At 38.3% G+C, this 26,277-nt stretch overlaps 1 protein-coding gene across 20 annotated transcripts in view; it reads right to left on the bottom strand.

Moving 5' to 3' along the window:
- The window catches only part of TTN (titin), a 287,195-nt gene that overhangs the window by 209,987 nt on the left and 50,931 nt on the right, over window positions 1–26,277 (bottom strand). For 18 of the 20 annotated variants that reach the window (XM_060152541.1, XM_060152543.1, XM_060152548.1 and 15 more), the window contains exons 43-45: window positions 22,344–22,532; window positions 17,032–17,076; window positions 1,766–2,044 (exon numbers count right to left, since the gene is read on the bottom strand). In XM_060152541.1, coding sequence (XP_060008524.1) covers window positions 1,766–2,044; window positions 17,032–17,076; window positions 22,344–22,532 — 513 coding nt within the window. Of the gene's footprint in view, window positions 1–1,765; window positions 2,045–2,836; window positions 5,588–9,109; window positions 15,931–17,031; window positions 17,077–22,343; window positions 22,533–26,277 lie in introns of those variants that run through there. The other 2 variants (XM_060152562.1, XM_060152561.1) reach the window with 2 other exon arrangements.

Raw genomic sequence — 26,277 nt, 5'->3', positions numbered from 1 at the left:
TCCCTACAAAGCTCTTGCTGTAATTACATATTCCAAGAAAGAAAAAAGATGAGTAATAGCTTTAGATAGACATGAGACATTACTCAAAGTAGGGTAATGCATTAAGGTGAAAAGATGTGTCAAAGGAAAGGGATGAGAGTTTTTTTTATAGAGGAGCAAGACAGCACTTTAAATGTCTCTATCAAAGGAAAGAACAAATGTTCCTTTATTTCACAACATTGACTCACTATTGCTAAAGCTTTGTCCATTTTATGAGCTGATTATTTGTTCGAATTATCTGATAAGCAATTCAGCTGGTATGTTAATTCTGCAAATTAGAAGACTGTATGAGGAAGATAAAGAAAACGTACTTGACTTTTCTGAAGAGTAGGGATATTAAGTAATAAAAAGTTTCAGTAGTTTTATAAAGTCTCTCTAACCCTCATGTCAATGACCACTAGCAAATCCTTAAATGGCACAACTTTAAATGTATCCACTAAATCACTCCAAACTTGTAAAAATATTTATAGCAGTAATTTCCCATGTCCATTCTGCATTTGGAAGCAAACATTTAGGAACCTCTCTTTCTGATTAAAAAAAAAATCCTCCTCTTTCTTCTTTCCTCTTGTGATTTGAAGCTCAAGTGTTAGTCCCATTACTGAACCGGCCTATTTTGGGTAAAGAAATTTCCCGAAGTGTCATTAAGAATAATGCCATGCACTTGGCGGTACGGAGACTCTGATCACAAAGTGAAATCCACTGAATGGGTCACCATGGGCCTGGGGGTGTGGAGTTTCTGATATAAAAGAGTTGTAGAGGAGAGGAAGCTACAGGAAACCCTGGCTTTTTCAAGTCAAAGATGCATGCTGCATTTACCCTTCCCCTCCATGCTGTCATTGAAAAGGATGACCAAGGTAATACTGTAAACCAACTATACTTCAAAAAGAAAAAGAAAAAGAAGACAAAGGGACAGCCTCACCCTGGCATTTTGTGCATGCTTCTGTCAACAGCACAGGCCATTGCTACTTCTGACCCTAAACCATAGTTCATAAGTTCATACTCACATTTTCCCTTTGTAGGAAGAAAGCAAAAGAGAAAGAAAGAGTGAGAAAAAGAGGTAGGAAAGAGTTTTTTTTTTTTTTTTTTGCTAATGAGGGAACTCAAACTCCTGATGAGTGTTACCTACTTGACAGTCATCCTGTGTGTCCTCAGGAAATGGAGAACAGAATATTTGTGTAGTTACTCTTATTTTTCAATTAGTAATAAAGCTTAGGTAAGAATCCTAGTTTGTAGTTCTGTACTAGCTCCCTGTCTCTTATTAGGATTTGTTTGACTTTAGTCTTATGCTTTGGCTTTTTTCATTTTGTAATTCTGTTCTTAATTGGTTAACTGGGTCCAAATTATTACACACATTCGGACATCATTTACTTTTTAGTAGCACCAAACTGTCCTGAAATTTTTTATGCTAGAGGTCAAGCCAGACCATTTAATAAAAAGAACAGAACAAAACCAAAACCCAAACCAAACTATGAGGAGCCACTGCTTGTGTGATTCCTTCACATTGCTCTTGAAATAAAAATTTTTTTTCTTTAGCTGTTTTTAGAAATGTGACTGTAAACAATGACTTCTTGTCTCTCATAGGCTCTGCACTACCTAGCCACTGTGTTACCATCTTGGCTACTGGTCTCTCCAGTTGGTAGGACAAGTACCTCCTGCACCTCTACAAAAAGTAAAATAGGCAATAATATGAAATGGAACAACCTCTGTGTCAGTGTATGGCATTTACCTGTCACAGTCAGTGTGGCTGTGCAGCTGACACTGCCATACTCGTTGGAAGCTTTGCAGGTGTACTCGCCACAGTCAACAACCTGGGTTCTCAGGATTTCCAGGGTGGTGACATAATTTGCAGACCGAATAGAACACTTGTCACTCTCACAGATTTCTCGGCCAGCTTTGAACCACTGGAAGCGGACATTGGGAGCGCTGTGGATCTCACAGGTGAATTTGGCGAGGTGGCCCAGGGCTACTTCCTGGGGCTCAATTCTCCTCCTGATCACTGGGGCAGCTGCAAAGGGAAGCAGAGCCCATTAGCACACCTCCTTCTCAGGTACCCCACATTTTTCTTTTCCTTCTAAACTTTGTTGCTGTTAATGGAGTGAAACAGTTGAAATTAGTGAAGTGGATTGCAGCAGTTTAAGACAAGTGACTGGAAAATGAGGAAGATCACTGAAGGCAAAAGAAGACAGCAAGCAGCTTTCAACATATTCAATTGCTACTTTTCAGTGAATTGTGAAAAAATGATTAAAATGATGTGATGCTCTTGGCTTACATGCATAACAATACGATATATTCTTTAAATATACCATGCTGACTAGGAACACTGCGAATAATGTGAAAAAAACATGATCTACTAAATAAAGTGATGAAGTGAAACAATAGCAAAAAAGATAATCGAAACAAGAAACACAAATGGACAATTAATCATGGTTATTTTGAATTTAAGGATGAGACTGGTGATTTCAGGGTAACTAGGTATTCACTGACAGCTTTTTATTACATATCATTAAAGTATTTTCATATAGAAAGAGACTAAAAAAGCATTTATCAGTATTATGAAATATATGGAAATACGTTTCATTTTAAAAATAAATAGTAGTGTAGATATAACATACCACCCAGTAAGGCAGTAAGGGAAAAGGGGAAAGTTAATAACCATGATTATGTCTGTGATTTCATTCTTACTCTAAATAAACTGCATTCTGGCAATGGCAGATAAGTGAAAATTCAGTGAGGAAACCTAAATCATTACAACCCAGTGAGTGTTAGAACTTGATTCACTGAATCCTTAAAATCCAACCTCTTTTGACTACAGTGAGTTTTGCTGAAGTTGCTGTTTTTCCGTCATCATTCAAGGCCTCACACGTATATTCCCCTTGATGTTCTTCTCTATTTACTTTGTCGATCACTAGCATATATGTATTTTGATCTTGTAAACACTTGAACTTTTCACCTGAAGGCACAAGTTTACTCTCAAAATACCAATTCACCTCTTTGGCATTTGTTATGGATGACGCGAGGCTTACGGTGTCACCTTCCTTGGCAATCATGTCCACCAAGGGCGTCTGTACATCAGGACCACCCTCTGTGAGTAAGCTACCCTCAGCCTCCCGTATCTCTACTGTACGAGCCTTCTCAGTACCATCTTCAGAGGATTTCTCTTTTTCCTCTGATGGTTTTGGTATCTCATCCAGTTTTTCATCAGAGACAGCAGCGGAAGCAGTTGTGGCACCCACAGCTTTGACCTGACTTTCCACCTTAAAATAACTTCTCTCTTCCTTTAAGACAAGATATTTAGATTCAAGCTCTGGTTCGGTGATTGCTTCAACCTTCTGTGGATTAGAAAAAGAATCCATTTCTTCCTGCAAGTCTATTGTGGCTCCTTTCTGAATTCCCGGTTCCTCAGCTGTTAAGATGTTCATTTCCTCACATATTATAGAGCACAAAGCCTCCTTAAGTTCAGTTTTCAAGTTAGCCATTTGAGGATCAATGCCTTCAATAGTGATGGCTAATTCTTCTGTTAGAGACTTCACTGAGGTAATAAAATAGGTGCACATAATGCGGTTGGGCTCTTGGGTGAAGTCTATGGCCTTGACCTCTACCTGTTCAATGTTTCTTAACCATTCAGAGAAAAGACTCAGCTGCTCGCTGGCCACTGCTGCTTGCAAAGCCCTGCGGATCTGAGTTTTCAGGTTTAACCGCTGCTCTTCAGGAATAGCAGAAAGCAAACTTTCCTTAGAAAGCAGGTCACTTCCCTGCACCTCCTGCACACCATTTATTGCCATGGGCTCTTTTTTATACTTAGTGGTTTGGTTCGGGGGCATTGCCAAGCTGTCAAGACGCTCTTCCTTGAGCAGTACCTGCTTTTCCTCACCTGCCAACGGAAACCTTAAGGACTTGCCTTCCTCAACGCTGGCTGCGAAATCTTGCTTTGCACTGTCCAGTTGATCCACACTTTCCATTAAGATTTCACCTTCTGTGCACGTGTGTTCTGAAGGGACCCGGGAGATCATGATGTCAGGACCCTGGAAACTTTCCACGTGTCCCTCAGCTAAGCTCTGATTCAGGGTGAGGGCACTTTGCGCCTCTTGCTCTTGAAGGATCACTCTTTGCTCTTCGTCCACTGCGGATACTATCTTTTCTTTTGGTAAAAGTACTTCCTCAGCCACAGAGGTTGGATATGAATGGGCTGGCGTTTCTTCTATTGATGACTGTGGATAACTCCCTTCAGGTCCAGCTAATAAAGTTTGCAGAGACTCAACTGTTAATGAACTAATTTCCTCTATGGACATGGCACTTGGGAAGATTTTGTCAGTATCTGGTAGAACCACCTGTAATTCAGGCTCTTGATACATTAGAATATCTTCTTTGGGGAGGGTGTCCTGGGACTGGACAATCTGCAGCTGTACATTGGGAGGTGGTTCCTTGATAGGCTGGACATGAATAGTGTCACTGATGGAAAGAAGTTCACTGATGCTTTCAGGAGTGGGCATATCCTGCTGTAACATGACTGTGGATTGCAGTTGCTCAGCTATGAAAGTAACTTGACTGCTCAGTTCATTGGTTTTAACAATATGCTCATAAGAAAGCTGCTGTTTTCCTTCTGCAATTAAAGCAGCTTTCAAAATGGTGTCCTTTACAAAAGCTGCAGTCTCCTGTTCTGAGTCAAGTGCCTCAACTGCAGGGACCATTAACGACGTCTGGGGAAAATCTTCAGGAGCCTCTGGTGTGGACGTTGCTTTACAGGGGGCATCAGTCATGTGTGTGTCTTCCAGAAGCACGAGCAGCTCTGCGGTACAGGTGGATTCACCCCACACATTCTCCGCTTTACAGACATAGAAACCACTATCTTCTTTCTGAGGGTCATTGACGATGAATGTCCCGGAACCATCAGGATTATGAATGATAGTGTAATAAACATTGGTGCAAAGCTGCTTGTTTTCTTTGAACCACGAAACAGCGGGTGCAGGCTCTCCAAGCACCGTGTACTCAAAGATGGCAGGGAGCCCCTGTGCACAGTGAATTGGTTTTAACTCCTTAAGGAAGTAAGGAGGACAAGGACCTTCGAGCTTTTCCAGAGATTTCTCTTCTGCTGATTCTGGTTCTTGGAGCCCCTCTCCTTTGGAATTTATTTTCAGATAGGCACTACATATTGCCTGTCCATATTCATTACTGGCAATACATGTATACTCTCCCTTATCCTCTAATTTGGTGAACAGAATGATCAAGCTGTGATCATTACCGTCAAAAACAAATTTGTAGTCAGCTGAAGGGGTTAACATTACTCCATTAAAGAACCACTGAATTTGAGGCTTGGGAATACCAGTGACAGTAACAGACAACTTAGCCACATCCCCTATGCTTATTTCAGCACTTGACACTTCTTTGATGAAAACTGGGACACTGCCGTCTTTTTTGGAATCGAATTTAGTTGAATGAACTGGAGGTTCAGACAAAAGTTCCAGTGTTTCATTTCTATTAGATAACTGAAGGCCAGAGCTAGAGATTTGAGGTCCTTCTTCCTCAGCAGACAGAAGAGAACTAGAAAACTCTGTATGGGGAAAAATGATTATTATTTTACTAAAACAAACAAAGAAGTCGTCAAAGAATTATGCACCAATTGATGGCCTTCTTCTGTTTTATTCCTGAAATCATTAGATTATCTTGAGATTAATTTATCAAAAAGCACATTTCTAAAATTTTAACCTTAGCTTATTATATTATATGATTATAAATACTGTACTGATGCAACTTTCAGTCCATTTCATTTGTGTTAGAGTTTATACATTTTAAAGATGTTCTTATGAGTTTTCCTTTGTGATACAGTCCCAATTCTAAAGTTTGAGAAACTGCTGGCTGGCTAAATATTGCTAATCAAATAATTCACGATCCAAATGTTTTTCTTTAAAACACAACTTTTAAATAAAAATTCCCCTAAATATTAATTAATTAAAAAAGAATTCAGGATCATTTAAATAAATTTCTAAAAAGATCCAGAATTGTTATTTACATTTAGAATCTTCTTGAGTTTAAGAGTGATCTTCATTGTCAAATTGAAGACTGTTTATTTTCAAACTAAAACATCTATGTTCTAGTTACTGCTTATAACTGTTTTCAGTTACTAGAAATGCAAGCCTTCCTTTGCCTGTGTAAATTGCCCACAAAAGCTTCAACAAAGCTTTTATAATGAGGCTTATGTTAAGAAAATGGGAGAATCAGAAATGAGAGAAAACTCCAACATTAAAAATTTAATTATAGTTTATTGCATGAGAAATACCTACACAGTATTATTGAACAGGAAAACAAACAGTGAATAACAGATACTCTTTAAACAGTATCATGGACAGGATGAAAGACGTAATTTGATAATAAGGAATTAGCTTTTCATTAAATCTATTAGGTAAATAGAACAGCTCTGGTTAATAATAGTTTTATTACCTTACCTAGAGCAGTTTTACTATTGTATTAGTTTACTTGCATCACGTGGAATAGTCTTATGCTTTAATTCAAATGTATTAGCAGTAAAAGGCAGGACTCCAGTATCTGTTGGCTTATATAAATATACTGGTAAAACTTACCTATAGCATGTAGAATACAAACTCAGTTATTATTATTTCAGTTAGTAAGCTGTAAAAACATTGATTAATTTCACATACTAATGGTGACCACTTAACATTTAATCTAGAATGTATCACTCATGTCAGTTTTCCCTTTTCACTTGAACTCCCAAAATATCTGTAAAGGGAGTGAATGTCAGTATAGCGAAAATACCCCTACTCACTAACGTGTTGAAATATTTTCAATTGTTTTTCCTTTCTTCTAAACATGGTATATTAACTATATGAAAGATACCAGATGAAATTCAAGAGTCCTGAAACATGAAAGGTGTAGTTTAAAATACATGTAGTAATAGCAGCTAATAATTATGTTTAAACTCTACTATGCATAAAACAATGAATTCTTTATCCAGCATCAGAAAAATTCATATTTCAGGCTTTTAAGTTATATGCCGTTGAGTCAGAAAATAAAAAATTCCATTTAATTATCTACAACAATTAATAAGTAAGCCAAGGGTGGGCAAGGCTTATTTTTCTTTATTCAGTCACTTTTATTCTGAATATTCTCAAGTGCAATGAATTTAAGACTAACAGAATTCTAATGAGCAAAATCAAATAAAGCCCACCTTTTTATAAGCATAAAAGTATAGTTTTCAGCCCTTACTGCCAATCCAATATGGCATTAAAACTTTTTTTTCTTTTCTTTCTTTTTTTAAAGAACAGGTTTGAACTATTGTTATGCTGTATAATGTTTGGGTAAAGTGTGCTTATCATGTTTGTCATGACCTGAATTTCTAATTTATTTAAACATCCATTATGTGACTCAGAGTAGAATAAATCCTTAAGTCCCTACACTATAGAATTAGTTTTATTTCAGGGATTTATGATGTGATATATGATATATATATTATTATATATTATATTATATAATATATAATATACATATAATATATAATAATATATTATGATGTGGTATATAGATATATATCATATCTATAATTATGATCACAGATATTGTCTGCTCACTGGCTGAAACAGAAATGATTGTTTCACAATAGTGTATCTATCTTGATAAGTTATGGTGACTCAAAGAAAGCAAAGCGAATGTTCTTTCGGGGGGTGGGGTGGGTGGGGTGTAAGCCTGACTGGTCTGTCTATATCCTACACATTCTCCCAGTTTCTTCTTTAATTTGAAAGGCTTTTAGGGAAGTCCCATTGTGGGAATAAAAAATTTGACAGATGAAAGAAGCATAATAAACATGATTGGATATATGGATTCTCTTGAAAATTAAATTTAAATTAAATGATTAATGTTTTAGAATTAAAGTAAAATTAATGTATTTAATATGATCATGTTATGTAAAAATTGCTCAATGCAGGGGAGAAAATAGCCATTAGATGACAGTGAGTAATTTACAGAGTTGGAGGAAGAGAAGTCTCACAATCAAATTACTATATTCTATTATTCCTCTTGTCATCTGTTGCAAAACTGAAATGTATTCCGAATTATATTAAGAAAAGTTACCACTGGGATGACACAAAATCATAGTTGAACAACCACCTCTGTGGTCTTTTGGTCTAACTCTTCGTTTTCAGGTAAGAAAAAACTAAGTTTCTTTATGTTTATTACAGCTTATATGAGAAGATTTAGTTCACAGTGGCACATAGGTACGTTAAGGATTTTGTGAGCTTACTATAATTATAATTTTGAAAAACAAAAACAGCCACTTTAGAAACATATATGTTTATGCATCTTAAATTTGAATGCTTATTAATTTCTAGTTTTAAAAATAAAATTCAGAGAAAAGGACAGGAAAGCTAATTACCTTGTTATTTGTATATAATCTGAAATACAAATTACCATATTGCTTCAATACTAGAGATGTCCCACCATCTTTCTCTAATATTAAAGATTCTGAAATTGTACTGCAGTTTAAAATTTATATATAAATGTAATATAGTAGTTTCTTGTCCCAACCCCAGTCCAGTATCAAATTAATGCTGCATTTTACACCTAATGCTATCTCAGAAATTGAGAAAATGAGGTAGTTCCAAAAGTGGAAAGATATTTATTTGCATATTCTGCAAATGTCTAGGTGAACTCTACCCACCAAGAGATCACCATTGGTCCCTTCAAAAGCAGCAAGAGTTAAAACACTTAAGAAGAGGGATATTAATAATGAAAATATTTTTTAAAGAGCTAAAAATAAATATGAAGATTGCAAGGTAAAACAGATTATAGAGTTAGTTACCAATTGGGCAAAGCTAGTTTCTGTTGCTGCTTGGTTTGTTCTAAGTCTGAATAAATAAGCATGTATTTGGGTGCAAAAGAGTTATCGTTTCCAAAATGACTTAGAGCAGAGAGATTTTACCTTACCAATTTGTCTGTGTGGTCATCTGATATGGTCTTCCATTTCACATTTTACTTGACATACACAGTTTATCTGCTAAAAGAGAATGCATTCTGCTGAAGGACTTTATGGAGTAGGAGGAGGGTAAAGTAGAAGTACCAACGATTAGGTAGCCAAGGAGATGTTTAATAGTGTTTGATGATTCACAGCAGAATTGACACAGGTGATAATTCCACAGTTTAGATAATAGATATTTACATGCATTACAAACATGAGATTTCCACATAGAGAAACTGTTTTCCGTGGGGTTTTTCAATGTAATTTGTTCAAATAGAGTAGATGTATTTGGAGATTTATTGGAACTATATAATCTGGAAAGTGTGAAAGGATTCAAGTCCATTCTCATCATTATGGGGACACTAACACCTTGCATGAGGAGCTTTAAATTAGGGTGAGCACTGCACAGGCCTCAGCCATGCCCGATTTGTTCGTAGCTACACACCTGTACTCACCTTCGTCCTCCTTCACTAAGCTCGTTATGAACAGGTTGTGGAACCCTATGCCACTTTCCTCGGCACTGAACCTTGTTCCTTGCACCAATCTCCCATCTTTGTACCAGTAAACCGTGGGCCTCGGAGAGCCACGGACTAAACACTGGAAATAAGCTGCTGTCCCTAACGGTGCTGAACAGTCAGAAATACCTTTGATAAACCTGGGAGGCCCTTCCTCCACCTGAAATTCAAAAAAGCTGTCTGAATATTTGCTCCTTAAGACTAATTCTTCCTTCACACTGCTCAATGTCACTTTACTTTTCTTTGAGAGCAGAGCCAACATTTCGGAATCTCCCATGGTGAGGAATCCCCGACAGATAGCCTCCCCTACATAATTCACAGCTCTGCACCGGTACGTTGCACTATCGGAAAGACAGACGTTGCGAATCTTAAGGGTGTGACTTCCCTTCTCCTCACTAATCACATATTTAGCGTCATCTGGCTCAATACACATATATTCTTTATACCATTTCACTTCAGGAGTTGGGATGCCTATGACTGAACATTTGAACACAGCGTCTGAGTTTTCTGGAATTCTAAAATCACAAATAGGCATTATAAAGCGAGGAGGCATTTCAAATACTTCTAAGTCAATTTTTAAATCTTTGTCTTCTTCCTCCCTTGAAGCCATACTTGGATCTGCTAAATTCAATGGGAGAACATCCAGACTCACAACCATGCTTTTATGATCAGGAGTAAATTCAGGAACTGTGACTATTTTCACTTGCTTCTCAAATTCTTTAACATCTTTTTCACTTAATTCAACTTCCAGGACAATTTCTTGAGGAGAAGGTGTTCTTGATGACCCAGTGTTTTCCAAATCGAACTCCATGACATGCTGATGTGTTACTGGAGGTGGAAGGGCCACTGCTCTCTCTTTTGGGGGCACAATGTCTACATGTGCAAAGCTCTTTGCTTCCCCTATGATGTTTACAGCATGGCACATGTACTCGCCTCCCTCTCCTTTTTGAAGGTTAGCAATTTCCAAAGAACACACATTACCCACCCTTTCTATTTTGATTCTTTCATCTGGCTCTAGCAAAGATTTATTTCGATACCATTTCACACCAGGAACTGGAAGGCCCTCAACTTCAACAATGAAGCCCAAGGTTGTGTTTTCATAGATCTTCCTTTTGGTCAGAGGTTCAATAAAAGATGGAGGCATTTCATCGTCTTTTGGTTCAATGGCTTCATTGGGCGTGCCAAAGGAATCAGAACGCCATAATTCATAAGCTGAGCTTCTCTCTTCTGTAGGTGTGTGGAAATGTTCACTTGATGGACTGTCCTCCCTTTCTAGTTTTGATGGGCACCTTTTAAAGATTGCAGTGGGGTTTGGTCCTCCAGTAGGAACAGAATATCTTTCAACAGTTTCTCCTCCTAAAGGTCTAGAATATCTCTCTAGTGTCTCCCCTGAGGGCGTGGAATACCTCTCTAAGGTCTCTCCTGGAGGTGTGGAATATCTCTCCAGGGTGTCTCCCGGAGGTGTGGAGTATCTCTCCAGGGTCTCTCCTGGAGGTGTGGAATATCTCTCCAGGGTGTCTCCTGGAGGTGTGGAGTATCTCTCCAGGGTGTCTCCTGGAGGTGTGGAGTATCTCTCCAGGGTCTCTCCTGGAGGTGTGGAGTATCTCTCCAGGGTCTCTCCTGAGGGTGTGGAACACCTTTCTGCTAACTTGCCTTCGGAAGGTGTTGAGTACCTTTCAGTAGCTTCCTCTAAAGGTGTGGTCCTTTCAATAGTCTTACCTCCCAAATTTGTTGAGGATTTTTTAGCTGTGTCTACAGGAGTAAGATACAAATCAGGAGACTTTGGAGTTTCAAGATGTTCAACAGAGGATGGTGGGGTATAAAACTGATCTAGCTCAGAGAGTGCTTCACTGCTTGTACTTCCCACATCAATTGAAATATCAGATTCAGGAGAAAATGGGCGTCCCAGTGATTCCTGTTGTTGGTTGTAGTACTCATACACAGTGCTGAAAGTTACTTCTTCAACCTCCATTGATGTGACTGATTCACTGTGGACAAGATCTGCCTTGTGCTTGGTGTCTGCAGTCTCAGGAACTTCATGCTTTCCAGCAGCCAGTAAGTACTGTGTTAGGGAGGTCTCACATTCCATTACCTCCGTTGTATGTGCCTCATCCAACTTAGGAGGGTTTTCAGAAAAACAAGTTTCTATATTTTCTTTTTCAGTACTGGAGAAAGAAGTTTCATTCTGAACTTGAATTTCTTCATAACATTTTTCTTTTCCAGGAGCATCCATTTTCTCACTTATTTGATCATTTGGATTCCGTTGTTCCTCAGTCATTAAGAATGGAAAGTGCTGACTCAGGGAAATTTTTCTGCTGCATATGTCTGCTTCCTGAACCTCACTTATGTGGTCTCCCAAAATTCCAGCAGCATATCCCTGTGTCCCTCCATCTTGCTTTTGAAATGACTCCAACTCTGGTTCCAAAGAATGCTCCTCCTCCTTTTTACAAACCTCTATAAGCTTTTCCTCACTTGCTTTTTTCACATGTGAAATGAAACTCCTATCCCCATTTTTCTCAGAAATATCAGTTTTTCCTACATCTGCGGATGAGGTTGAAAGTAGGGCACACGGTTCACTATGGATCTCTTCAGAAATAGTTTTAAGAGAAATATCAGTATTTAAAATTTCTAAATTTTGTTCCTGCTTATGTTTTTCCAAATAAGAGGCATTTTCATCACTACCACTTTTCTCCCTCACAGTCCTATCTAAAAACTCCTTACTGGAAGAAATCTCTGGATTGGTAAATATGTTACTTTGTGCGCTTTGAGAGGTATTCTGTGTATCAGATTGTAATGTTTCAGTGCTAGGAACTTCCTCTTTATATGGTGTTTCCTGCTGTTGCCTAGTTTCTTGCTCTTGAAACTCCTTAGCTGGGTCTCCTAAATGAGAATACATTTGCTTCAGATCAAATACAATGCTCTCAGCCTCAGTTGTTTCAGAAGCAGGATGCTGGGTTTGAAAATAAGCTTCTTCTGATTGATCACTATCTAGTCTAACTTCCTGAAATTTTACATCCGCATTTTCTATTTGAGCATGAAATTGCTTTAGGTCAAATGTAATAGGTGCTTCAGGTTCAGCCCTTTCAGCAACTGCAGATTGATCTATAAGACCTACTTCCTTCTGTTGTTCCCTCTCTTGTACTTTAAGTACCTTATGAGTTTGAGAGGAAAGCAGCTTTAAATTCATTACAATGTTAGATGAATCTTGTTCAGTGTTTGGAGGCATTTCTTCTGCCTGATGCATATTTGTGTTTAGGTTACTTGATCTTGATTTTCTTTGCTTTAAGGGAAAGTCTTTGTCATCAAGCTTCTTTTGAGGAGGATTCACAAATGATTTCTTGGTAGGTCTTTTTTCTAGAACGCCTTTTTCTATATGTTGTAACTTTTCAAATGCAATGATTCTATGCCTCACCTTTTTTCCTGGGTAGTATCTCCCTTCCCCAAAGGGTTCTTCATATACAATGATGGACGATTCTTTTGTATTGTAACCATCAGAAGTTCTCTCAGAGTGGATATTTGATAAATAGTCACTTTGGGCATATTCTTGCACGTTTTCCCTTTCTGGTCCACCAAGTTTCCCCAAATCATTTCTTACCTCTTTCCTAATTTTAACTTCACTGAAATCATCAACAGATGGATAGACAGTCCCCTCTGCTTGGTGTAGCTTTGACTTTTCATTTACATGTTCCTCTTTCTCTTCATCCTGACATTGTATGAGTTCAGCTCGGAGAGGCTTGTTGATTGTTATGGATGTAGAAGCACGCTGCATAAATATGGGCAGTTTTTCTCTAGAAGATGTGCAAGAAACCTGGACTTTCTGGTCTATCTGTTCAATTGTCTCAAGGCTTTGAAAATATTCTCTTACAGAATATTCTTTTATATTGGATTGGGGAGTAAAAGGACCGGTTGGATAATCATGAAAGTGTGCCCTTACCGATTCTCCCTGAATGTGTTGATCTTTGGAATATTTGGCATAAATTCCACCCATATTTTCTAATTGACTATATTCCCTGTGAGTGACAGGTTCCACTGTTAGATCTGAAACACTCTCAACCATTCCTGAACTGTTTTCAGCAACACATTCATATTTTCCAGAATCTTGAGAATTAACATTATTAATATATAACCTGTGGCTACAATTAACTTCTTCAAACTGGAACTTCTTGTTCTGCTTTAAAAGGACTCCATTGTGGAACCATGTCACAGCTGGTTTAGGCTCACCAGACAGTGAACATTCAAGGACTATGGAATCCCCTTCTCTACAACTGGCATGCTTTGGCATTTCTTGTAACACTTCTGGCGGCTCGTTAGTAATATCAGATGAAAATATAAATTTGTGCTTTGGTGACCGAGTAGCCTCATCTTGAGGTGTTGCTTTAGGTTCCAACTCCTCCAGTTGAAACAACTCTCTTGACTCTTTATCCTGTTCTGGGGTAGGAGTAGCTGCCGTTATCTGAATTTCTACAGGAAAGGAAAGAAGTTCTATGTCTGCAGAGGGAGGAACTGGTGGGTTAGCTTTTAACATATGGAGATTTGTTTGGCCTTCCTGTCTCAGAGATGGAGGAACGCCTTTTGCTTGGTCAAACACCAATGTCAGCTCCTCTTCTTCATCAGTGTAGTCATGCAACACTGGGACCCTATGTGCTTCGACATCATGCCTTTGTTTTGACTTCACTTTAAGTACACCGGTTGTTTTTACTGTTCCGTATTGGTTAAACAGCACACAGGTAATGAAACCTTCATTTTGAGGATGGACAGAAGAAAAGGTTAACGTTGAATAGTTTTTGAAAGTCTGAGTGATAAAGCCTCGATTACATGGGATTGGTACATCATTGTTATACCATGTCACTATGGGTTGAGGATATCCTTGAAAATGACACACAAATTCACAGCTATCACCTTCATAAACTTCTTGAGGTTCAATTTCTTGAAGAAATGAAGGTGGGCAACGTTGTGGATGTTTCTGGAAAGAATTTTCAAAAAATCTTGTGGTTTTTTCTTCCTGTTCAGTTTTGAATTCATCGACTTTTGTGGAAGTGGAGTGTTGAAATTCTCTCAAATCATCTTTTCTTATTTGGTCAATATCTAATGCTTCACTTTCTTGAATATTTACAACTGCACCAAAAGATTCACTGGTGTATGGTATAGTAACTTGAGACACCTTTTCAGGGGTCTCATATATTTCCTCATTCTTACTTACATTTGTGATATCTTTAGATGACTCTACAATTTCCGTTTGGGTCATAAGTTTTTCAAGTTGTTCTCTTGCTTGGATATTCTCATTTACTAGAATCCTACCATATAAATGGTCCCTTGATAGACTTTCTCTTAGGAATGCCTCTTGGCTCATTCTCATTTCAGTCTGGAGGATTTCCTCATCAAGAGTAGTTTGAAAGCTTGTGGGAGGTTCTCCAGATTCTACATTTTGATCCATTAGATTAGGAAGGACCTGTGGATCTTGGACAATACCCTCAGTTGAATTATCTACCTTATCCCTATTGTCAGCTAGATCAGATACAGACCTGCTTTTTATTTCCTCTCGAGAGAACAGAATGTCTTTATCAGTGTCTTCACTTCTCAAAGTTCTTGAACTTATTTCAGATGACATATCTAACAAGGATAATTTCTTTTTCTCCATTAACATTTTTCTAGCCTCCCGTAAATGCTGCAACTTCATTTTGGTCTCCTCATCCAGGAAACTTTCACCTACATTAAGCCATCCCCTTGTGTCAGATTTACTTTCTAAATATTCTTCATCATACATTAAATCTGTTTTCCTGCCAGGACTTACTGTCTTAAAGTGTATAGTTCGCATGATTCCCTGTTGTTCCGCGTCTTGTTTCTTGTTAAAGGGAGAGCCAGTAAACCTCAGGTCAACCTTTAATCTATCTTCTCTCCTTTCAACTAAAGCCTCCATATTTCCATGTGTCTGTTCTGCCCTTTTCAGAAATTCTAAATATTTCTCATCTTGCCCTTTTTCAATAACAAGCAACGATGCAGTTGACTCAGCAGACCCTTCACTATTAATTGCTAATAATCTATAACTTCCAGTATCTCTGTCTTGGACCCTTTTAACCTCTAAGCTGGAAGAGTGATGATGTAAATCACTCTTTGTTTTTATAACCCGTCGAAGACCTGTTGGGATAGGTCGATTGTTATGAAACCAAGTCATTTCTGGAGATGGACAGGCAATTAATCTACATGTAAAAACAACAGGTTCACCCTCGAAAACATATTTAAACATAAGCTTTTGGGTAAAACAAGGCTTGAAATATTTGGGCCAGGAGCTTGTAGATGATATTCTACTTGCATATCTTTTAGCAGCCATGGAGCTGTGATCTATGTCTTCAGAATCTGAGAAGGCAACACGGGTATCTCTTTCTGAATGTTCAGATGCTTCCTCAGAGAACAATTCTGAAAAAAAGTTCAATTATAAAGCATTTTACTATTTTCCACAGTATTTGAAAAAGTTGAAAATAAATGAAATTGCAAAATAGGAAATGAAATAAAGTGCATGCTACAGATTCTCACAAATCCATAAAAAATTTCACTCACCATATTTGTTCGAATAAACGCAACACCATGCTCTGTTTAAAAGATTCTGACACGAAAATCGTTCGTTGTCTGGTCTTTTCTTCAAACTGCTGAAATTTCTTCTTGAACAAGCAAAAATGAATTTCAAAATAACATGTTCCTGTGCATATTTGTTTTGAGAGCAGGAAAACTGTCCTTTTGATGGCTAAGAGGAAAATCTTACCTGACTTGCAGAGAGTGGAATAAACGCCCTTTCTGATCCTTTTGATTATAGATTAAATTATTGTATTTTTGGAGAATTAACTATTTAAGATATATATACGAGAACTATAACCATAAATGATTAGCTAAAATAAAATAAAATAAAATAAAATGAGAAGGCGTTTATTCGAACTAATACAGCCATAAAGTCACGATGTTATGCAAAGAAAAGCAGGCAATAAGGATCACATAAGGCAGCTATCTGCAAGCCAGTGTAAGAGACATATCAATGTTAAAATGATGTATGTGCATGAAGTGTAAACCAGAATGGGAATGTAACATTTTCACACACCCTAAATAAAAAAGCGTCTCAATGATAATTCATTCATGATGTTGCACTCTGAGAATGACAGCTAGGTTATTGTCTCTTGTTCAATTTAATTCACAGTGATTTTGAAAACAAACTTCTAGTTCATGATTTCATGCATTAAGATGACAACCTTTTCTAATACACGCTTTTGAAAATGGCTGCAAACATGAAGTTGATTATGGCTGATAAATTTTAAATATAAGATTTTAAATTACCATAAAACAAATTACTGTGAAATGCATGTAACTATCAGCATACTAAACCAGGCATGCAACACAGTAATATATACTGTAAGAGATATATTTGTACATCTATGTCATTTTTCTCAATACTACTAACAGAAGGCAGCTCAAGGATTCTATTAATCCTTCAGAATTTCTACTTAAATCTCATATTCAATATAACCATACCTTTCATCTCCATCTCAATCTGCTCATGCAACATTGATTCAGGAGCTAGAATGCAAAAACAAGAGATTTTCATGATTAATTCCATGTACTTTCTGCCTCAATTCATGATTCATACAATTACAATTTTCTCTTTACTATAATAGAAAACTACATCCCCCAAATGCACCCCCCAAAATCCATGCCAAACAGATCAATGAGCTGATAAAGTACATGACAATGATGAAAGATTTAAAAACATTTTTATTTTAGGTTCTCTATGAAATTTCCACTTTTACTTCCACAATTCCCCATGCCTTTTACATGCACTGAGAAAAGCAATCCACAAACAAAAGGAATATTTCTTTTTTAATGTCTTGTTGACTGACTACTTGCTAGGAGATGAAATCACATTTAGAAGGAACATGCATTTTCTAACTTGCCACTTTTAACTGAGGGCCATTCTCAGACTTCCCTGCAGAATTGAGTTTTCTGCTAGTAAACACTCCTTTGATTTGAACCACCTTTAAAACTTCACGCAAAGTCCAATTATATGTTAAAGAGCAGAACAAAGAGTCCTCAACTCAAAATTACTTTTATTACATAAGGAAAAGTCACAGCCTTTAGACACAATCGTCTCTGGGTGGCTTCAGAGAAAGCAGGTGCTCAGGTAACACTCTCATTCTCCCGTCTGTGTGACACAAGTCAGTGTGCTTGCCGCCCTGGCTTCTCAGTTCCTTGTGGTCTTTGGCATGAAGTTACTGACAGACTTGATGTTTTCTTTGACGATGCTCTCTTTACTTCACGGGTTGTTTTAATTTGGGACTCTTTGAGTGTTTTAATACTTTTAGTGTCTGAACCAAGGGTAATTTTGGTAAGTGGTCTGGTTTGCAATTCTTTTGCTAGGTAAGAATAAAGTTTGGAAAAGGAATAAATTAGTTGTGTTTGTAAGAGTAAAACACACGTGGAATTTAGAGACGATGGAATGTCATTAGGATGAGAGGGTAAGCAGCACATTAGTCCCCAAACTAGGATATCTCTATGCTTACTATGCACATAAGAACTCTACTCAAACAGGCTTACGGGGGTTCACATTCCTACCTGATTTTCATGGATAACTAGCCTATGTAAAATTATTAGGCCCAAATCGAAGAGGAACAGATAAAGACTGGCCTATATTAGATAATTAGATAACTGTGCCTGATCCTTCACTCTTCAAACACTGAAAAGTGGCTTCTCTTTTAACTTTCTTCAGTAAGGCAGTCTGGACTTCCCAAGGGAAAAAAAAATGCTCACGCACCAAGAACATTTTAATAATATAACTGTTGGAACTGAGTGAACTGGAAATCCTGAGGCAAAAATGTCCAGCTCCAATCCACTCTGGGAACACGATGATGAAGCACTGTCCTAGGGCACTAGGTTCTTTAGGAAGCGAGTTGAAAGACCTACATTTCTCCCACCTCCACAACACACCAGCTCCCAATTATCTTGCTGCGGAAACCGTCACAGTTGTCACCTACGTGACTTGTAGACAACGCCTCCAGATAGACAGTTTCTTGTGTGATTACTGTGCTAGCCAGCAGCTATGGTGAAACTGAGGGTCAACTTTCTGGATGGTGGAATTTTCTACCTAATTTGCATAATTAGACCTCAGTTCTTGAGCTATCCCTTTCTTAGGCTTTGAAAATTAATCAGAAATAGCTATAGACCAAAATGTCAGATTAAGAAAAAAACAAATCCTCCTTTTGGTGAGTGAGGATTGCAGATACATTAAGTGAATTAATGAATCTATCTCAAAATTCACTGCAGAGATGGCCATGCACACAGCACTGTATTGCCCCCATTCATCTCTGACACCTCAACAATAATATGGCCAGATCAGGGAAGAGCTAGAGGCCGCAGCTCTCCACAGACCCCTGGAGATGCCTAAACTTCTTCCACCAGCTTCCCTCCATGGGATTCAGTGAAGGTCCTTTGCTGCAGACACACAGCACAGGCTTCTAGTACCTGAAGAATACTTTTCTCATTTTATTAGCATCCAAGAAGAACGTCCATGGAAGGAAGGAAGAAGTTAACCTTTGCCCAAATATATTTGTGCCCCTTCTAGACACAGTGGTGAATCAAGCACAATAACAACAAAAATAATGATCTTGCTGTGAGATAATTCTACAATTCTGGGAGGATCTGAGACTACAAAGCAGCAGCATTTATTGAGAAATATCTAAAGACTACTAATTTTGGTCCAGACAGTGCCAGGCACAATAATAAATACTCAATAAACACTTGATGAACTCTAACACCTGAACCTTCTTTGGTACACTTCCTAGGTGGCACATTTGGTAAGTATTAGAAAAAAGAGCACATACGAAACAAACCTTGACTTCCTGAACTCAGATTTGAAAGTTAAACTTCCTTGAATCTAGACTGGAAAGTTACATGTTCTTAAGTCTGGCCAACGACTTGGCTGATTTTCATAAGTCATTTATGAATAGAGTGCTAATTTAAGGGTATTCTGTTTAATATATTCATTGATTCAATCTGCATGATGGAAAAGCTGCATAAAGCGATGAGGATGAAATGAAGCAAGTCAGAGCTAAATATCAAATAACCACCTTCTACTCTTAGTACTGCTGATGTTGTCTTCTCTCCGTACTCATTGTGGACAACGCAGCTGTACAATCCTTGGTCTACCAGCTGAACATTACATATGGTAAGTAACTGAGCATTGCCATTTTGTGACTGCTTCACTCTCTTAGATTCCTCTATCTTTACACCTTCATGAGTCCAGGTTACGTCAACGGAAGGTTCTTCTGAAACACAGAGGAATTGAGCCGTGTCGCCGCACTTTACAGAGAGGTCCTGAAGATGCAGGAGAATCCTTGGTGCTTCATCCACTGGCTCTTCAGCACATTTCTCAGATAACTCAGTGCTTTCTGCAATTTGTGAAAGGGATGCAGTATGGTGCAACTCTACATCTCGAATGGATGTAGCTGTGTGGGCAGAACTTTGAGATACACCTTCAAAAACCTGAAATTCATATTCATATGATGATCCTTGAAATGACTTAATTTCGCTTTGGGATATTTTGCTCTCCTGCTTTGTGAAACAGGAATCTGCCACTGCCTGGGACTTGGTGGACTCTCTTACATTTTTCCCAGAACTTTGCCTAGCTAGGGCTTGCACTGTATGATCAAGTGACAAGAAAAAGAAAAGAACATTAGGATCTAAGCTTTGTCACCTGGCTAGGTTAGTAACATAAAATGGCACGGAAGATGAAGATGAAAGACGTCACTGTTACTTGGAAGCAGCATGCCAGATGCAGTGTGCTCCAGGATGTCAGGGTGACACAAAAGAAAATTCATTCCCAGTGATCCAGCGATGGATGGATGATGAAGGCTCATGCGGATGCCATACAGTATCTGCTTCCTTCTTTTTGTTGTCATTGCAGCTATCCAGAATGACATAGCCGCTCCCTCTTTTTTTCTGACTCTATTCGGGATACCATTTGTCCTCCCTCCACCATATACTTTATCAAAAATATGTAGCAAATAAATCATTAATGATGCAATGATGAGATGCTGTTTAGAAAAGTAGAAATGTCAAGCAAAGTTGATGCCTAACCAAATAACAACTAGTGTAATACCCAGAACACGTACTTCAGTGAGATTTAAAGTACACTGGTTAAACTATAATTGAGGACTTAGGGGCACCTGGGTGTTACTTTGTTAATAAATTATGGACCGACCACAATATGCACCAAGACACACAGCAGAGACTCTCATTAGTAACAATGGGAGTAGGAGGGATGCAGCAGATCAAAGTCTTTGAAGCAAGCCAGGCTTTCTTTACCTTTTGGAGTCACTGTGAGTATAGCTGCACAAATGGCTTCCCCAGCGCTATTGGCTGCTTTGCAAGAGTACTGGCCGGCATGCTCTGAGTAAGCATCAACTATAAGCATTAAAGCCATGCCTGTGGACTCCTCAAAATGGAAAACTACATCTTTTGTTGGTAGAATTGGTTGCTGGTTATGCAACCACTGGATTTCTGGCTTGGGAATGCCAGAAACCCTTGCATGGAATCTGACTGTCTCCCCGCTGTGCACCCTGAGGCTTGACAGAGGCTGGATGAAGATGGGCTTTTGGCCAAGGGGCTCCTTCTTAAATGAAACTGACGAAGAGACATGCCATTGAGAGTCTGATGTAACTTCTTCAAGTTTGCTAAATCCTGAAAAGAAGCATGCCAACCTTTAATGTCTTACCCTGCACTGAAACCAGAACTTACTGGGAGTTGTCTACAGATCTGTTGTAAGTTTCAGTGGTGAACTAGAATCCAGACCAATCCTGATGCCTTGTCAACGTATGTCACTACATACACACATTGATTCAAAGTCACACAAGTTCCCTTCCATTTTCCAGACAAACATGCTGAGACATAACTAGTCTAAGGAACTTCACTACATTGTGCATGAAGGCAGTCGCGGAGTATGCAATTCAGTTTAGGTATTCTTGTCTTCTGTTGTTATTTTTATCCCTCTGGTTGTCAAACCAGCTTTTCTTTTTCGTAAACCACACTACACTGATTATTAAGAAAACCTCTGGTTATTATAATAAGTGTTTAAAATCAAGGAAAAAAGCAAAAGTTGCCCTAACTCTTTATGTATTTGTATATGCTTAATATTACAGAGACTAATTTAGCTCAGGAAAAACAGCCTGATTCTATTAAAATACTATCTCATTTTGAATCAAAGTGCCCCCCACCCCGATACTGAGGAAGTGTTTCTGATTGCAGCTGAAGAGCCCCAAGTAACAGAGATGTTAAACCATCTTACAGTGGAGCCCCTCAACCCTCAGGCGTTCTTTGAATGACAGTAAACACATCCAGCTGGTGTACAGACCTGAAATCACCCACTGTAGCTTCTGTGAAATCAGAATTGTGTCAGTACAATGGTGGGATGGTAACACTCTTAGATTTAAAAACATTTTTTTTAGAATTTGCATCCTAGCCAGATAAGAAAACAGATCTATCTAATTCTTTAGCATATTTCTCCCCATTCTGATACATGCTGATCAGGAAGCATGAAAGCTGATGATGAGAGCAACACATTACAAAATTCTATGGAGACAAAGCAGGGCAAAATAAAAAATGATGGTTTGTGATTCATAATGAGAAGGGGTAACTGAAAAGCGAGAACATCACATATAACATGGAAACAATTAGTCACATTAAGAGAATGGTAGGACCAACGATGATTTACGTGAAATCCTTAGTGATTTGTTACTGACATTGTGAGATTAGATCCATATTTAAATGTGGTACTTAAAGTTGTTTTACTGTACCTTCCAGTCTCAAAGTGGCTGTGCTTGATACTTGACCTACAGCATTACTAGCAACAAAAGTATAAATTCCTTCATCTTCTGGAAAAGCTTCAGCAATTTCCAGTTGGTAAGTGTCTTCAAACTGAGTCATTTTAAAGAACCGAGATGGCTTGATTTTCTTGTCTTTGCTGTACCAAGACACTTTTAGATCTGTAACGTGAAAGGAAAAGGATCTTTAAATCACTGGAACAAGTGGATATTTTTATTTACCTGCAAACACAATATTGACTATATTAGTGACTAATTTTATATTTATCTAAATAACATTATACTTTCTTTTGGGCATGCCACATCTGATCTTATATAATTTCATTTTTAAGAAGGAAACATGATTCTAGAAAAATCCAGCTTATAGATGGGTTACAATGTTTGAAAATTTACAATTTTAGTTGTATTCTTTTTAACCATTTGCCTGTCATGCTATGGAAGCAAAGATAAGGTTTTGACATGTTCAGTCAAATGAGAAAAAGACTGTCCTGAGAAACAGTCATCATAAAGGGTTTGATCTGAGATTGTGGTTACCTACTGAGACAGGAAGTGAGGGAAATCTGCACGCTGGTTAGGCAGAAAGACCCATCAAAAACAGACCTGAGAAGATAAACATTCCATAAAGTCTAAAAGAGACACCCTTAAAGGATGAAGAAAAATCTCTATTATTTTGTTACCAGTAGGCAAGCATTGGAAGGTCTCAGCAAAAAAGAAAATTTTTAAAATGGAAAGAGTCATGAAATTTGGGCATCCTAGATATATTTGGCTTTTTTCAAAGTAGGAGTAATAATAAAACTAGCGAGTAGGAACCAAGATGGCAGAGTAGAAGGAGGTGCTCTCACTCCTTCTTGTGAGAACACCAGAATTACAACTAGCTGCTGGACAATCATCAAAAGGAAGACACTGGAACTCACCAAAAAAGATACCCCACATCCAAAGACAAAGGAGAAGCCAAAATGAGATGGTAGGAGGGTTGCAATCACAGTAAAATCAAATCCCATAACTGCTGGGTGGGTGACTCACAGACTGGAGAACACTTATCCCACAGAAGTCCACCCACTGGAGTGAAGGTTCTGAGCCCCATGTCAGGCTTCCCAACCTGGGGGCCCGGCAACGGGAGGAGGAATTCTTAGAGAATCAGACTTTGAAGCTTAGTGGGATTTGAATGCAAGACTTCGACAGGACTGGGGGAAACAGAGACTCCACTCTTGGAGGCACACACAAAGTAGTGTGTGCATCGGGACCCAGGGGAAGGAGCAGTGAACCCAGGGAAGACTGAACCAGACCTACCTGCTAGTGTTGGAGGGTCTCCTGCAGAGGCGGGGGGTGGCTGTGGGTCAATGTGGGGACAAGGACACTGGCAGCAGAAGTTCTGGGAAGTACTCCTTGGCGTGAGCCCTCCCAGAGTCTGTCATTAGCCCCACCAAAGAGCCCAGGTAGGCTCCAGTGTTGGGTTGCCTCAGGCCAAACAACCAACAGGGAGGGAACCCAGCCCCACGCATCAGCAGTCAGGCAGATTAAAGTTCTACTGAGCTCTGCCCACCAGAGCTACAGTCAGCTCTACCCACCACCAGTCCCTCCCATCAGGAAACTTGCACAAGCCTCTTAGATAGCCTCATCCACCAGAGGGCAGACAGCAGAAGCAAGAAGAACTATAATCCTGTGGCCTGTGGAACAAAAAGCACATTCACAGAAAGATAGACAAGATGAAAAGGCAGAGGGCTATGTACCAGATGAAGGAACAAGATAAAACCCCAGAAAAACAACTAAATGAAGTGGAGATAGGCAACCTTCCAGAAAAAGAATTCAGAATAATGACAGTGAAGATGATCCAGGACCCCGGAAAAAGAATGGAGGCAAAGATCGAGAAGATGCAAGAAATGTTTAACAAAGACCTAGAAGAATTAAAGAACAAACAAACAGAAATGAACAATACAATAACTGAAATGAAAACTACACTAAAAGGAATCAAGAGCAGAATAACTGAGGCAGAAGAATGGATAAGTGACCTGGAAGACAGAATAGTGGAATTCACTGCTGCAGAACAGAACAAAGAAAAAAAGAATGAAAAGAAGTGAAGACAGCCTAAGAGACCTCTGGGACAACATTAAATGCAACAACATTCATGTTATAGGGTTCCCAGAAGGAGAAGACAGAGAGAAAGGACCAGAGAAAATATTTGAAGAGATTATAGTCGAAAACTTCCCTAACTTGGGAAAGGAAAGAGTCACCCAAGTCCAGGAAGGGCAGTGAGTCCCATACAGGATAAATGCAAGGAGAAACACACCAAGACACATAGTAATCAAATTGGCAAAAAATAAAGACAAAGAAAAATTATTAAAAGCAGCAAGGGAAAAATGACAGATAATATACAAGGGAACTCCCATAAGATTAACAGTTGATTTCTCAGCACAAACTCTACAAGCCAGAAGGGAATGGAATGAAATACTTAAAGTGATGAAAGGGAAGAACCTACAACCAAGATTACTCAACCCAGCAAGGATCTCATTCAGATTCGATGGAGAAATCAAAAGCTTTACAGACAAGCAAAAGCTAAGAGAATTCAGCACCACCAAACCAGCTCTACAACAAATGCTAAAGGAACTTCTCTAAGTGGGAAACACAAGAGAAGAAAAGGACCTACAAAAACAAACCCAAAACTGTTAAGACAATGGTCATAGGAACATACATATCGATAATTACCTTAAACATGAATGGATTAAATGCTCCAACCAAAAGACACAGGTTTCCTGAATGGATACAAAAACAAGACCCATCTAATGCTGTCTACAAGAGACCCACTTCAGATCTAGGGACACATACAGACTGAAAGTGAGGGGATGGAACAAGATATTCCATGCAAATGGAAATCAAAAGAAAGCTGGAGTAGCAATCCTCATATCAGATAAAATAGACTTTAAAATAAAGACTGTTACAAGAGACAAGGAAGGAAACTACATAATGATCAAGGGATCAATCCAAGAAGAAGATATAACAATTATAAATATATATGCACCCAACACAAGAGCACCTCAATACATAAGGCAACTGCTAACAGCTATAAAAGAAGAAATTGACAGTAACACAATAATAGTGGGGGACTTTAACACCACACTTACACCAATGCACAGATCATCCAAAATGAAAATAAATAAGGAAACAGAAGCTTTAAATGACACAATAGACCAGAAAGATTTAATTGATATTTATAGGATATTCCATCCAAAAACAGCAGATTACACTTTCTTCTCAAGTGTGCACATTCTCCAGGATAGATCAGATCCTGGGTCACAAATCAAGCCTCAGCAAAATTAAGAAAATTGAAATCATATGAAGCATCTTTTCTGACCACAATGCTATGAGATTAGAAATGAATTAGAGGGAAAAAAATGTAAAAAACACAAACACATGGAAATTAAACAATACGTTACTAAATAACCAAGAGATCACTGAAGAAATCAAAGAGGAAATCAAAAAATACCTAGAGACAAATTACAGTGGAAAGACGACGATCCAAAACCTATGCGATGCAGCAAAAGCAGTTCTAAGAGGGAAGTTTATAGCTATACAAGCCTACCTCAAGAAACAAGAAAAATCTCAAATAAACAATCTAAACTTACACCTAAAGGAACTAGAGAAAGAAGAACAAACAAAACCCAAAGTTAGTAGAAGGAAAGAAATCATAAAGATCAGAGCAGAAATAAATGAAATAGAAACAAAGAAAACAATAGCAAAGATCAATAAAACTAAAAGGTGGTTCTTTGAGAAGATAAACAAAATTGATAAACTATTAGCCAGACTCATCAAGAAGAAGAGGGAGAGGACTCAAATCCATAAAATCAGAAATGAAAAAGGAGAAGTTACAACAGACACCACAGAAATACAAAGCATCCTAAGAGACTACTAC

This window comes from Lagenorhynchus albirostris, chromosome 6, assembly GCF_949774975.1.
Source record: "Lagenorhynchus albirostris chromosome 6, mLagAlb1.1, whole genome shotgun sequence".
Taxonomy (NCBI): domain Eukaryota; kingdom Metazoa; phylum Chordata; class Mammalia; order Artiodactyla; family Delphinidae; genus Lagenorhynchus; species Lagenorhynchus albirostris.
Note: the sequence above shows the minus strand (reverse complement) of the source record. Positions and strands in the feature narration are given on the sequence as shown.